This window comes from Bufo gargarizans, chromosome 8 (genome assembly GCF_014858855.1).
Source record: "Bufo gargarizans isolate SCDJY-AF-19 chromosome 8, ASM1485885v1, whole genome shotgun sequence".
NCBI lineage: Eukaryota > Metazoa > Chordata > Amphibia > Anura > Bufonidae > Bufo > Bufo gargarizans.
Genome location: NC_058087.1, coordinates 135,345,835 through 135,361,161, shown reverse-complemented (window position 1 = coordinate 135,361,161; position 15,327 = coordinate 135,345,835). Strand labels below are relative to the sequence as shown.

Here is a 15,327-nt window from a genome sequence, read left to right as displayed (position 1 = left end):
GCATGCTGTATATAGGCTGGCTGGGCAGGCAGTGGGCTACAAGGGCCACTATACTCCATGGGGCGACATTATACTGTATGAGGCTATTATTCCCTAATGCCTGCTATGAGAGATCAAGTGCCATCACCATGTGCAGTGCAGCTTGCAGGCAGGGCCAGGGCCATAGAATACAGACGGTATAACCTTTATTTCTGACACCTGGGTCTCTCACTCCTCTTCCCCCACCTTGGCTTGGACACTGACTGCTGACTGACGTTGCGCGCCTCGCTCCAGTGCTCCGCCAGTGGGCGGAGACTTGAATAAGGAAGCGAGAAAGAGACGGGGCGGCCGCTGCAGGAACTAATATAGTATGTAGGGGCGGGCTGACACAGATTTAGGAGCGGTCAGCGCACATATGATCGCTCCAATGACACCACAAAATACAGCGGTTATTTGAAAACGGCAATATTGCTGTTTCTTAATACCGCGGTATATCTTGACACCGGTTTACAGCTCAACCCTACCACAGGAGGCTATCCTGCATCTGTATGGCCGCTACCATGCCAGAGTGGCAGGCTGTATGACAGCAAGGGGGAGATGCCACCCAGTATTAATGTGACCCTGTCCCAACATATACCCTGCTGCAGAACCCAAAATAAAAAGTTGTATGATCATTGACCAAGCACCACCAGCAGTTTATACTTTGTAAATCTCAGCTCAGTTATGTGAGATCGACAGACAGATGTTCTTATGGGCTCTTTAATCTTATCTTTTCTTTTTTTTTTTTTTTGTTTCTCATTCCTCCCTTGTTGTATTCAGGAAATAAAGTACCCAGAATACCTTAACATCCGTCCATTCACATCCAACCCCCATGGAGAACCAATCATGTACTCTTTATATGCTGTTCTTGTGCATACAGGCCTAAGTTGTCACACCGGGCACTACTTCTGCTATGTAAAGGTGAGCGAATTCTAGGAAACTTATCATATATTACTACAAAGTCCAGTAAGTAGAATCCTCTGGTTTCTCGTCCTATAAAAACAAGGTTGTCTCCAGAGCTACTCAATAATAGTCCTTAACGTTGTTTCCATTAAAAGTTAGGCTACTTTCACACTGGCGTTTTGGCTTTCTATTTGGGAGATCCGTTCTGACACTTAATGTAAATCAATGGGGACGGATCCGTTTTCTATGGCACAATGACTTTCAATGGTGTTCAAGACTGTACAGTCTTGGCTATGTTAAAGATAATACAAACGGATCCGTTCTGAACAGATGCAGACGTTTGTATTATCTGAACGGATCCGTCTGTGCAGATCCATGATGGATCCGCACCAAACACGTGTGTGAAAGTAGCCTTATCACGTGTGAGCAGTGATAACCTTTTGGGTGTCAAGTACAGATCATGCCAATAGCATAAGAAGTACAACCCGCAATCAGTACAAATTCAGACCGTTTACTGTAACTTCTTGTTCAGTAATAGTTACTGTAAATTCTGATCTATTTCAGGCCAGTAATGACCAATGGTACTTGATGAACGACTCAATCGTGTCCAGTGCAGATATTCGGACTGTGCTCAACCAGCAGGCATACCTTCTGTTTTATATCCGGTATATATTTCACACTTGGCTTTACTCATCTTAAAACAAAAAAAGCTCTCTTGTATTTTCTTCAGAGGTTTAATTTCTCTTTCTTTCCCCAAGATCGCAGAATGTACAGTGCGGAGACTCGCCTTACTCCCATCAGTCTGCCAGCCCCAACTCTCCTCAGCCCAGCAGCAGCCATCAAGTTGGAGGCACAAAGTCCGATTTCATAGGACCCCAGCAGATCATCAAAGTAAGACTGCACTGTGTCCTATATTTGAACAGTATTTTGTTTTCTTGTGTTTTCTGAGAGAGTGACTTGTTATTTATGGTCAGATAAATAACATTTAAAGAGGGTATTCACATATACTCTTCTAATCTAACATCAGGTGTGGAGAGACCTAACTACGCGCTAGATAGACTGTTGGTGATGCCCAGCGAGTATTATGCACAGGTCCCGTTAATTAAAATGGGACGCATACATCTTCCCGAACCCAATTTTAGATCAGGTGGGAATGTATGCCTGGACAAACCCATTCAAGTCAATGGGCATGTTGAAGGCTTTCTCCAGGATTAGGAAAGTCATGGCTGCTTTCTTCCAAAAACAGCATTACACTCCCATCTCAGGCTAAGCTGCAAAAGTAGACCCAACCCATGGACAAGTATGATGCTGTTTTAGGAAGACAGCAGGAATGTTCTTCTAATCTTGGGCTAGTCCTTTAAAGGGGTTGTCATGTTTCTTATATTGATGACCTCTGCACAGGAAAGGTAATCAGTATCAGATCGACGGGTCCAACTGCCGGCGCCCCCGGTTATCAGCTGCTTGAAGAGACCACAAATACAGTTACACTCCGTCTGCTCTTTCCCATTGAAGTGAATGGGACGGAGGAGCTGAAATTACCCCCTGTTCGCCGCTACGATGTCTACAGTGAGTGGGTAAACGTTGAAGAGAATTCAGCACTTGTTCTCTTCGAACAGCTGATCGCCGTGGTGTGTCGGGAGTCAGACCTCTGCCGATCTGATGTAGGTCATCAATATAGGTAATCGGCCAACCCCTTAAAATCAATGGTAATTTGCCCCTCTACTTTTTTTCTGTAAATTAAGAAATATTAGCTCAATCTTACTATTAAGCTCATCATACACATAGGAGAAATGTAGGCCAGACGTGCCACTATCTGTGGGATCTGGGACCGGGGACCGGTTCATGTATTTGGTGGCCCCCTGACTGTCACCCCCCCTCCCCCCATGGCAGTGGTGTCCTCTAGCTGGCTGGATTTCAACATCCCCAATCCTTTGTTGCCCAGAGAGGCAATTCTCGTCTCCTTATTGAAAGCATTAAATGTGTAGATTATATGAACAGTGTATCAGTTACAACTACAATATTATTAAATTTTTTTGTAGAACGCAAAGAACATGAATGGTAATAGATCACCAAAAACATCTCTAAATGGTAACGGAATAAATGGCAACATTCTTAAAAGATGTATCGGCCCTTTGCCCATGAACAGACAAATGACTGTGAACGGCAAAAAACAAAAAATCGTAGTGAACATTAATAAACCCCTTCCTGCCCAAGAAATCTCCTCTGAAGCTAAACAGAACGGCCCATCCCAGTCTACCTCTGCACCCCCATCCACCAGTGATCTCCCATATAAGTTGAAACGTGGGCCTCTGGCCAGTGCCAGTCCAGCAGTATCTTCCACCGTGCTGGTTCCTTATGGGGCAGAATCTGAGGAGGAATCTGAAGAGGAGAGTAAAGGTGTACGGAAAGGAAGATTTAGTGCTGACTTGGTGAACACATCTGTCATCACTAATGGACATGCTACCATTGACTTGAATAATAACTCTGTTCGGACAGAAGAAGAACCGGCGTCTAAATCTAATCAAACTGACCAAGAAGTGCATGAGTCCACCGACGCTGCCAGTCCCGGTAAACACAACGGCTCTGTGGAAGTAAGTTTTGTGTGTTACTCTTTCTATACAGAAGCTTTGGAAAGTGAGAGCTGCAATCTGATGCCATGGGCAACTGTTCCACTTTTCTATTGCTCCAGTTTTCTGAAAGATGAAAAAGCCTGATATTTTAACCTTGCCTAACCTACATCTGGTATTTGACTGCCCAACGTTTTTATGGGGGAGAATTCCATGAATAGATGTATGTTGTGTTCCTGGGGGATATTTCCATGTAAACCGTAGTAATAAATGGTGGTGGGGGGTCATCTATGGGTGTTGCCCATAGCAACCAATCAGATTCCACCTTTCATTTTGGCCAGCTCTTTTGGAAAATGAAAGGTGGAATCTGATTGGTTGCTATGGGCAACTAAGCCAGTTCTACTTTACACCAGTTTGATAGATGATCCCCCTGGATTTTTACCTGCCCTAAAATAGTGCACCTTCACACGAGACCGAATTGCAGTTTAGACCTACCTATGTGAGTAATCAGATTCAGGGCTGAATTAGGGTGAAATGTTAAGAAAAACATCCATTTGAGCAGATTTTCACATATTTTGTAAGGTCTTTCTTTGTCATGTACTGACCATGAAGGGGTATCCCAACTAGGATTGGGCGTGTTGGATTTGATTTCTACATCTTTTCTACCGATCTTTTGTTCTCACAGGAGGGGGTCTGGCAACTGTTTATTCCTCATTTCCTATTGAGACTTGCATACTCAACCAAACCGCACGTGTATGGGAGGGTCAGGAGGGATAGCTCGGCTAACTGCTATCCAAGGTCGCACTCCTTTTTGTTTTGTTTTTTCTCTCCCCCGGAAGACTAAAAATACTCTTTGAGCAGTATTTTAAGCCAAGTGTAGTATGAAATAAAATTCTAGACTTTTTATAATTTTTCTGACAATATTTCCATTTTCGGTCTTGTTCTTTGTGGGGCATATTGTATTTTCAGTGACACCATTTTGGGATATGTATACCTTATTAACTTTTATAAACTTTTTGGGGGATGATAATTGTGGGGGAGAGCGGTTCCACCATTGCTTTTTGCACTTTAAATTTACGGTGCTCACTGTGTGGTATTACTAGCGTTTTACTGTTATTCTATAGGTCAGTACAATTACCATGATACCAAATATGCATCAATTTGTGTTTTTTTTTGTTACATCCCCGCGTTCCAAGAGCCAGAACTCATTCTTTTTTACTCTGTTGTAGAGGGCGAGATGTATCTTATAATAAAATGTATTTATATAGCGCCACAATATTCCACAGCGCTTTACAAGTTCATAGGGTTCATATACACGACAAAAATAACTGGATAATATGCAACTGAAACACTAGGAGTCAGGGCCCTGCTCGCAAGATCTCACAATCTATTAGGAATTGGGGTAGACACCTAAGGTAGTTGATTGTTGTATCTTTCATTGGTACAATTTTTTTGGGTGTACGTGGGACTTACTAACATTTTTTATTTTTTTCTGGTGGTTTCAATAGGAAAACACAATTCTGTACTTTTTGCTTTTTTATATTGTTCACTTGGCGGTATAATTAACATGTTTTGATATACACGTTGAGGCAAGCTGGGTGTGATAACGTTATTTAAACAAACTTTATTAACTTTCAATATTTATTAACTTTTTTCTTTTTTTACTCTCACTAGAGCTTTTATAATGTACTGGTATACCTTTTATATAAATACATTATAGCCTATCTCTGTACATAGGCATGCGCAGCCTATTTTAGGGTGTGCACCCTAAAGAACAAACGCACACATCGCGCACGCGTTTGTGTGTATGTGTGTGTGTGTGTGTGTATGTATGTATGTGTATATATATATATATATATATATATATATATATATATAATTTTTTTTTAGCATTTATGCAACTAATTTTTTATAAAATAAAAAAACACTCACCTCTCTGCTCCTGGACGCCACCTGCGATCCTCTGCCTCACACTGTGCGCAGCCCTGCACAGCCAAGGACCAGGAAGCGGTAAATACATTGTGTTCACCGCTTCCTGGTCCTCCGGTACTAATGAGCGCTTCCAAAATGGAAGCGCTCCTTAGTATTCGCCGGCCAGCAAGCTTGATTAGGGTGTGCCCAGGCACACCCCGTGCGCTCGTCTATGTCTCTGTATCTGTGTCAGGCTGTCAATTAGGCTGTGTCTGTGGCACAGTCTAATAGATGTATACCTGTGTCAGATCTGGGGGCCTTTGTTAGGCACATAGGTGACAGGGAGCCCTCTCCTAACAGCCAAGATGCTGCCTTTTCTCAGGGAGTAAAATTGACTGCATGGGCATCTACTTGTACAGGCATTATTGCCACCACTGCTGCTATCTAAGCTGTATGGTCAGATTTTACACATTACAGCTCTGATGATTTCTTGAATCCTCCAATGTATTATTATTTTTTTAACTGTACAGCACATTTTAAAATTTGCCTTATAAACCATCAAAGTTGGAAATTGATATGTGAACCCGTCCATTCACACACCCCTGGTCCCCACAGTTCCCCCAGCAATCATACATTTATCATCTATTCTGTGTTGTTAGTTGACAGAACCCTTTGAAGGAGCCATGTCATATTGAAGACCTATCCTCATGATGACAATATCTGATTGGTGGGGTCTTACTCTTATAACCCCACTGATTAGCTGTTTGAAGGGCACTAATGCTCAGAGGCCTTTTTAGCGGACTTGCTTTATGTTGTATAGCATTTATTTTATATAATAAGGAGTTGCTGTAGTTTTATTATATTTCTATTTTCAGGTTGACCTCCAAACTGTGACCAAGGAAGAAACAGCAGCAGCCATATCTCATCATCCGGGGAATGAAAGAACAGAAGTAGAAGAACTGTAAGTAGATTGCATCAAGAGGAATTGTACTACACGTAAAGCTTTCCCTTTATAAGTAGTATAATTGTCGTTCTAATTTATTCTTTTCTTTTTTTTTCTTTGTTAGTTTGCAGAATACAGAAAACCTAAACCAGGCCGTTGATCCAGGAGGTCTTCCAGAACACAACGCAGGTGACTATGAGGAGCATCAGAATGGATCGTCACCATCTTCTGTACCTGTGGAGCACCAAAGGGAAGCTAGCACTACACCTCAAGATGTGAAGAGTGGAAATGATTATACATGCCACAATGGACATAGTGACAGGAAACATGTCCGCAGCGAGAGGTCTCGATCTGTGCACGAGAGAGACTCCCGGAAGAGAGAACTGTATTCGCGGAGCAGAGACAGCTGCAAGTATGATCGCCATAAATACCATCACAGTGATGAATACAGACACAGGAATAATTTCTCTCGAGGAAGTGAAAGTCACAGGAGCCATGGGAGACATCGGTCAAGGAGCAAGGGGAGAATGGACGATCCGTATCGTTATCTGTCCAGACGGGATCGTTCACACAGCCGCGAGAGGAACCATTACAGCAGACATCAGCGATGGGATCATTTTCATTCCTCTTATAGAGATGATCGGGACAGAGTCTCATACGACAACCGAGACTATCACTACAGGGATTCCAAGTACCATAGGAATGACTGGTACCATAACTCTAGAGACAAGCGTGATCATGGCTACAGCAGCAAGCACTCTCACTACTCTTCTTTCTCAAGGCACTCTGACTCTCATCATCACCATGGAAAGTTTAGCCACCAACATTATGAAAACAGTAAGAAACGAAAACCAGAGTACAGTAGCAGCACGGGGGAGGATTATTACGAGCCTGACTGCAAGAAAAGAGGGAACTCTATGGAAAAACAAATGTTCCGAATGGAAGAAAGGAAAGTGTAAGTTTCACCCTGTCAGATCTGCTGTCTGAATATTTATCCACCTTTGAAATGTTTAGTTTTTTTTTCTGTCTCGGTGCCTCTGAAATGAAAAATTCTACAACTTTGCCATTCATTAAAGATTTCGTATCGTTTTGTGTATAAAGCTCCTATGCCAGGGATCAGCAATCCCCAGCACCCCAGCTGTTCTGAAACTACAACTCCCAGAGTGCTCCGTTCACTTCTGTGGGAATTAGATGTTTGCATGCTGGGAGTTGTAGTTTCACAGCAGCTGGAGTGCCAAAGGTTTCTGATCCCTGCACAGTCCAGTCCTGTAGTCATTGCCGTTTTCTTCCGTGTCCATTCCAAACGTACACTAGCATAAAGTAAAAGCCAAAAGGAAGAGAACGTGACTGCAGGATCAGACTACACAGGATTCGTTTGTTGTCTGTTACCATGGAGACAGGCCTGTATTGGAGTTATAGGAAAGAACTGTTGAAGTTTTCAGTGCAAACTATTTCAAAGATCTCTAAATTTATTCTCACGGTGGTCAATAGCCATAGGTGACAAATTTACGATCACTAGGGGTATGACCACTGGTACCCCCCACCACTCACATGAACCTGTATATCTTGAGTAGTAGCACTCATGCAAGTTCACTAGTGCATTTGGACTGACTGATATAGCTGAGTGCAGTACTTTGCAGTTTCATAGAAGTCTATGGAGGGGTGTTGTGCATGTGCACCACTGCTTTAAACACATAGGGGACTCTAAGACCTCTGTTCTTGTGACTGACGGTCGGACCCCCAGCATCAGTTTTATGGTGGGTAGATGTTTATTATCAATTTATGACAACTTGACCCTGATAATGTGAAGAAGTAAAATAATGATGGTCATACAAATGGAAGGTTTTCCCGCTTAAAAAAATTATGTATCCTAAGCTGACACTGATGCATGGTGCACACCACATACTGACCCACAGAAGGGTCTCTTTCAAGCGCAAAAAAAAGGCCCAATTATGGGGTGAGGCATGATTTATCTCTGTTCATATAGGATACATCTTTTTTTGGATTCTGGAGAACTTGCCTTTTGTATTGACTGCATGTGAAGCCCAAAGGAAGTTCTGGTCCATTGCATAAGGCATGTGGCATCATTGCATGTGCTGTTTACACCCTATTTAAAATAAATTAAGTAATGATGACCTTGTCACAATAATGGTGTGACTGCAGGCATTGCTCACTCCATAGTTTGTCCACATCACGCAGAATGGAGATTTCCTAAACCGGCATAAAATAATCCTGGTCCTCCGTTTCTGTACTTGCTGACTAGTCCCTGTTTCTTCTTAGGCTACTTTCACACTTGCGTTCAGAGCGGATCCGTCTCAGACGGATCCGCTCATATAATGCAGACGGTGGATCCGTCCAGACTTTACATTGAAAGTCAATGGGGGACGGATCCGTTTGAAAATTGAGCCATAGCGTGTCATATTCAAACGGATCCGTCCCCATTGACTTGCATTGTAAGTCTGGACGGATCCGCTTGCCTCCGCACGGCCAGGCGGACACCCGAACGCTGCAAGCAGCGTTCAGGTGTCCGCCTGCTGAGCGGAACGGAGTCTGAACGCTGCCAGACTGATGCATTCTGAGCGGATCCGCGTCCACTCAGAATGCATTAGGGCTGGACGGATGCGTTCGGGGCCGCTTGTGAGGGCCTTCAAACGGAACTCACAAGCGGAGCCCCGAACGCTAGTGTGAAAGTAGCCTAACACTCTTAATTGCAATCATTCCATTTGTTTGCTGGAGGAGGTCTTGGAAAAGTCCCAGCCTGTTTTACTGTGAGGCATAACTGGATTCTGTGGTAGTAATACAGCTGCCTAGCTATGCCACATTTTGTTTTTGTTCCTGAACCCCAGGTGCCCTCTTTGCCTCACCGATAACTTTGTACACCATGTATATAATGTGAGTGACCGTTATTTTACTTTCTTTGTAACATCATTTTTCCTTTTTTTTTTTTTTTCCTCTTTAGAACTGTAAAGACGTAGCATCTCCTGCATGGAATCGACTCCACTGAAACACCTTGAAATGCTGCATTTAAACTACCGCAGACATCCTCCTTTTTTTTTATTTCACATTTTTGACTACCAGGGTTTTTCTTAGTTTTTGTTTTTATGGAATTTTCTGCCAATTGTTTTGTTTTGGACAAGTTCTCCAAATCTTTCACTTCTAATCAGAGTTACATAACCATATCTGGAAGACCATAGTGTGCTTATAGTTATTTTTGGGAACTGTATAAACATGTCCGGCATCCCATCCTATAACGTGACTAAAACAGGTAGCCTCCACTTATACAGCTGCTTAGAGGGAGTGTGGGGTCTGTGTTAGACTGCACGCCCGCGCTGTATTCACTTCACACCGCTGAGCAGCCTGACAGCATATCTAATGTACAATTGCTCCTTTACTGTCTACTGTAAGAACTCTGCTCTGCAGTAGGCTGCAATGCGATATGCTGTAGGCTGAGCAGCCTGACAGGAATGGGGGGGAGGAATTCAATCCTGTTCTCTGTTCCTGTTAGGCAGCTCAGCCATGAGAGCAAATGACACACAATCTGTTGTAGAATATTTTTTTTTGCTCAACTTTAGATAGTAATAGGTCAATTGTACAAGAACATCCGGACAGGATGTATCCCATCTGTATTAGGACATTCTGATGGTATTCATGCTGTGTACAGCTGGTTATGAGCCATGCACATCTTCCTTATTTTAATTTGAATTGCCCTTTTTATTATTGGCATTAGTTTAGATGCAGCATTCGATATTGGAGTCCATGCTTTTTGTCTTCTGTCCATGCGCTACCAGACTCTCCTGGCCGAATCGATAAAGACCAGTTCACTCGCCCGTTCTACCTGTTGTGTAAAAACCGAACAGAGTTGGTGCTGTTTGACAATACTGTACAGAACTTTACCACACAAGTATTTTTCAATTGTTTTTAATTTTTGTTTTGTTTTGTTTTTATACACGTTTCATCCTACTGAACTTTTCAACTGCTGATCATTATGCGGCGTCTGATCTCAAGCGGAAACGGGAAATGCCCTGGAACATGTGCTCTCAAATGCTGCTTTTCTTAAAGACTCAGGATTATGTGTGTTTCTCAGCATGTTTATTTCCCACATGTGACACCGAGACCGAAGCTTGAGGAATTGAGGAGTCTTTCATGTAAATATATGATTAAAAGAAAAAGAAAATCTACAGCAAACGACCTTGCATTTTGTCTCACTTGAGATGCTCTTGTATGTATGATAATCACGTACTGTATTTTAGATACTAATTGTATAAATCATCCTCCATGTTTATGTACGTTCTACTATAGAAACTTTTTATTATTTATTCCCATGGACCTGAAGAACTCAGAGCTACAGTGTGTTCATTCACATCAATCTTGGCACGAATTGGAAAGTGGAACCCATAGGAAGGGGAAGGTGACTGCAGAAGACGTGGTCACTTTTTGATCAGTCACCAGTAAATGAATGGCATTCATTCACTTAGACTATATGGCCATTTACAGATCAGTATACTAGGTATTTATCCTCTTGCCCATACATTATCAGGAGTATCGTTATTTGTATCCTTGCTGTGAAATGCTCAATCTATGATCTATTTAAATACTTTATAATTTGTATACACTTGCATCATTTTCTCACTATAAACAATGTGATGGGACGCTCCAACAATGTGGTTCTACAATGTCTGTTTTGGGCTCTTAACTATTTTTATTTATTTTTTCCTCCCATCTCTGGATCACCCCTTTAATTACCCCTAGCAAGCGTCTCCTGTGCCTCTCGGTCCCATGCTGTCTTCACTGAACTTCCACTCGCCGTCCTTCAAGCTCCTGCACAGATGGGGTCATGTGTGCTACTGCAGCCATCGACTGGCTACAGTGGTGAATGTCTCCAAACACCACATTAATGCTGGGTCATATTTTGCTTGGGGACACATCTGAGACCAGTCATTGGCTGCAGCAGCACATACTGGTCAGGCAGATGCTAGTGGTAGGGGAATCTGCTATTAGGCGGACAGACAGGGTCATCTGTCGCAGAAACCGCAAATGGCAAACAGAGTTGCCTTCTGGGTGCTCGGGTTTGGCATATTGCGGATCGCATAGACAGATTGCTAGGTGCTGCTGGGGAAGACCTGACAGTCATGGTACCCATTGGTACCAAAGATGGGTGGTAATGGAAGGTCCTAAAAAATTATTTAAGGGAACTAGGAGAAGTTCAAGTCCAGGACTTCCAAGGTAGTGTTTTCAGAAATACTAGCAGTGTCACTAGAAAGACAGTGGGAGCTTAGGGAGTTAAAAGGGTTGTCTCACCTCAGACATTGGAGTCATATCACTAGGATATGCTCCCAATGTCTATTAGGGGCGGGTCCCACCTATCTTTAGAATGGAGCCCACAAAGTGAAGGGCTGCTCTTTATTCATTTCTATGGGAGCACTGATAATAGCTGAGCCCCATAGAACTGAATGGAGCTGTGGCTTCGCTTGCTCAGTGAGCTTCCTATTCATTTCAATGGGACTGCCGAAATAGCAGAAAACACCGGTGCTAGAGCTATGACTCCAATGTCTGAGGTGAGACAACACCTTTAAGCAGCTCAGAAGCTGGTGCAGGGCGGAAGGGTTTGGGATCATGGAGAACTGACTTCTCTGTTGGCTACAGGCTCTACAGCAGGAACGGAGTGAAACTTAATGGGGAGGGTGCAGCTGTATTGGGGGAAAGAATGCCTGGAGGAGCTTTTAAACTAGGATCTGAGGGAGTGTAGTCATACTAATAGGGAGGTAGATATAGGAGAGGACAGTGGGGACTGAGGTTAGTAAGGAAAGTAGGGCGTTGACTAGGAATAACTGTACACCCATGAAAAATAGTTGTTGGTCAAATAAACATGCTACAAACCAACAACATGTTAAACCCACAAAATCTCAAGAATTCACATTTCTGGAACTGAATGTGGAAAATTAAATAGTAACTTAAAATGTACAGTCAGGTCCATAAATATTGGGACATCAACACAATTCTAACATGTTGGGCTCTATACACCACCACAATGGATATGAAATGAACAAAATGTGCTTTAACTGCAGACTGTCAGCTTTAATTTGAGGCTATTTACATCCAAATCAGGTGAACGGTGTAGGAATTACAACAGTTTGCATATGTGCCTCCCACTTGTTAAGGGACCACAAGTAATGGGACAGAATAAAATTCATAAATCAAACTTTCACTTTTTAATACTTGGTTGCAAATCCTTTGCAGTCAATTACAGCCTGAAGTCTGGAACGCATAGACATCACCAGACGCTGGGTTTCATCCCTGGTGATGCTCTGCTTGTTCATGGGGCATTTTCCCTTCGGTTTTGTCTTCAGCAAGTGAAATGCATGCTCAATTGGATTCAGGTCAGGTGATTGACTTGGCCATTGCATAACATTCCACTTCTTTCCCTTTTCTTTGGTTGCTTTTGCAGTATGCTTTGGGTCATTGTCCATCTGCACTGTGAAGCGCCGTTCAATGAGGTCTGAAGCCTTTGGCTGAATATGAGCAGATAATATTGCCCGAAACACTTCAGAATTCATCCTGCTGCTTTTGTCAGCAGTCACATCATCAATAAATACAAAAGAACCAGTACCTTTGGCAGCCATACATGCCCACGCCATGACACTACCACCACCATGCTTCACTGATGAGGTGGTATGCTTAGGATCATGAGCAGTTCCTTTCCTTCTCCATACTCTTCTCTTCCCATCACTCTGGTACTAGTTGATCTTGGTCTCATCTGCCCACAGGATTTTGTTCCAGAACTGTGAAGGCTTTTTTAGATGTCGTTTGGCAAACTCTAATCTGGCCTTCCTGTTTTTGAGGCTCACCAATGGTTTACATCTTGTGGTGAACCCTCTGTTCACTCTGGGGGAGAGTGTTCTTGATCAGGACAACTGTTGTGAAGGGTGTTTTCTTCACCAGGAAAATAATTCTTCGGTCATCCACCACAGTTGTTTTCTGTAGTATTCCGGGTCTTTTGGTGTTGCTGAGCTCACCGGTGCGTTCCTTTTTAAGAATGTTCCAAACAGTTGTTTTGGCCACACCTGATGTTTTTGCTATCTCTCTGATGTGTTTGTTGTGTTTTTTCAGCCTAATGATGGCTTGCTTCACTGATAGAGACAGCTCTTTGGATCTCATCTTAAAAGTTGACAGCAACAGATTCCAAATGCAAATAGCACACTTGAAATGAACTCTGGACCTTTTATCTGCTCATTGTAATTGGGATAATGATGGAATAAAACACACCGGGCCATGGAACAGCAGAGAAGCCAATTGTCCCATTACTTTTGGTCCCTTACCAAGTGGGAGGCACATATGCAAACTGTTGTAATTCCTACATTATTCACCTGATTTGGATGTCAGCTGACAGTCTGCAGTTAAAGCATGTCTTGTTTGTTTCATTTCAAATCCATTGTGGTGGTGTATAGAGCCAAAAATGTTAGAATTGTGTCGATGTACCAATATTTATGGTTAGTGTGCCTGAGACATGGCTGGACTCTTCACATGACTGGGCTGTTAATCTTCAGGGTTTTACACTCTTTGGGAAAGACAGGGCCAATAGAAAAGGCAGTAGTGTGTGCCTTTTATGTGAGGAGTGATATGAAGGCGAGTGTGAAAGAGGCAATTGTGGGTGAGAATGTTGAAACCTTATGGGTGGAATTACATAGGGAAATAAACTCTGTAAAAAAAAATACTTGGTGTAATCTAAAGAGCCCCTAATATCACGGAGGAGATAGAAGTCCAGCTGTATAACGAAATAGAGCGGACTTTACAGGCTGGTACAGTGGTCATAATGGGAGATTTTAACTTCCCAGATATTGACTCGGGTCATCATTCTGTCTCAACTGCAAAGGGGAGAAAATTCCTCAACTTTCTGCAGGACCACTTTGTAGAAGATCCTACTAGGGGGCGACGCTCTGTTGTATCTGGTAATTTTTAATAATGCAGAGATTGGAAATGTTCGTCTGTGAACCACTTGGTAATAGTGACCACAATATAATTATATTCCCTCTGAACTATAAGAAGCAACGTCGGGCTGGGAGAGCAAAAACACTTAGAGGACTTATCCCCTCTCCTTAAATGTCTGTTTTACTAACTAATTGTATCGTCCATGTAATAACAATTCTGCAGCATCTATTCTTATGACTCTATGTTGTGCCATTCCTGTCTTATTCCTGCTAGAAGTTTACAATGAAATTGCCAGCAGTCTGGAGTAAAGGTACTGCTGGGTGTTACCAGTAGCTGGTCTGTCTGACTGTCCAATCAGTACTGCTCGTGTCAGACTGTACCTTTACTGCAAGCTGCTAGAAATTCATTCATAAAGTTCTAGTAGAAATAAGTCATAAGAACAGATTCTCCAGGATTGTTGTTACATGGGGGATGCAAGTAGTTACTAAAATAGAGGAGCTGTCCCCTCTCCAGACATGCCCAAGTTAAAAAAAGAAAAAGAAAAAAAAAGCCCCAAGTTCCCCAAGTTGGTTTTTAGCATTTCAAGGCATAGACTGAGAGCAACTATTGTCCCATAATACAAAGGATAAATGAGAGAGCATTATATCTGTTAATTATAATGCACAATTTTTCATGTAGGGTAACAAGTATGAATGGCTAAAATTAAACCCCCCATGGCATGCCGCTACTGTAAAAGGGCATTTAAAAATACAAAACTGAGGGGTCAGCTGTAGCCTTTGAAATGTACCAAGGGCTTAATAAGATCTGTAAAAAAAAGATGGCCAAAGAGGGGGGGAATCCCAAAAGTCATTAAATATATAAATGCTAAAAAAAAAAAAAAAAAACCTTTAGGTAGAAGACATTTTTCCTCATTTTAGGGGGGTAAAAATTCCTTCCCGAATCCAATACATCCAGGTCCCCCATGAATTCCTTTATTGTACTCACCATCACCACCTCCTCAGGCAGAGAGCTCCATAGTCTCACTGCTCTTACCGTAAAGAATCCTCTTCTATGTTTGTG

General features: G+C 42.5%; 1 protein-coding gene across 4 annotated transcripts in view; it reads left to right on the top strand.

Moving 5' to 3' along the window:
* Window positions 1–10,624, top strand: part of LOC122944568 (ubiquitin carboxyl-terminal hydrolase 42-like) — a 60,697-nt gene extending 50,073 nt beyond the window's left edge. For all 4 annotated transcript variants that reach the window (XM_044302979.1, XM_044302982.1, XM_044302980.1 and 1 more), the window contains 7 exons: window positions 799–939; window positions 1,486–1,586; window positions 1,680–1,812; window positions 2,961–3,512; window positions 6,275–6,360; window positions 6,467–7,297; window positions 9,302–10,624. In XM_044302979.1, coding sequence (XP_044158914.1) covers window positions 799–939; window positions 1,486–1,586; window positions 1,680–1,812; window positions 2,961–3,512; window positions 6,275–6,360; window positions 6,467–7,297; window positions 9,302–9,317 — 1,860 coding nt within the window. In that variant the 3' untranslated portion in view covers window positions 9,318–10,624. The remainder of the gene's footprint in view (window positions 1–798; window positions 940–1,485; window positions 1,587–1,679; window positions 1,813–2,960; window positions 3,513–6,274; window positions 6,361–6,466; window positions 7,298–9,301) is intronic.
* The last annotated feature ends 4,703 nt before the right edge of the window (window positions 10,625–15,327 follow it).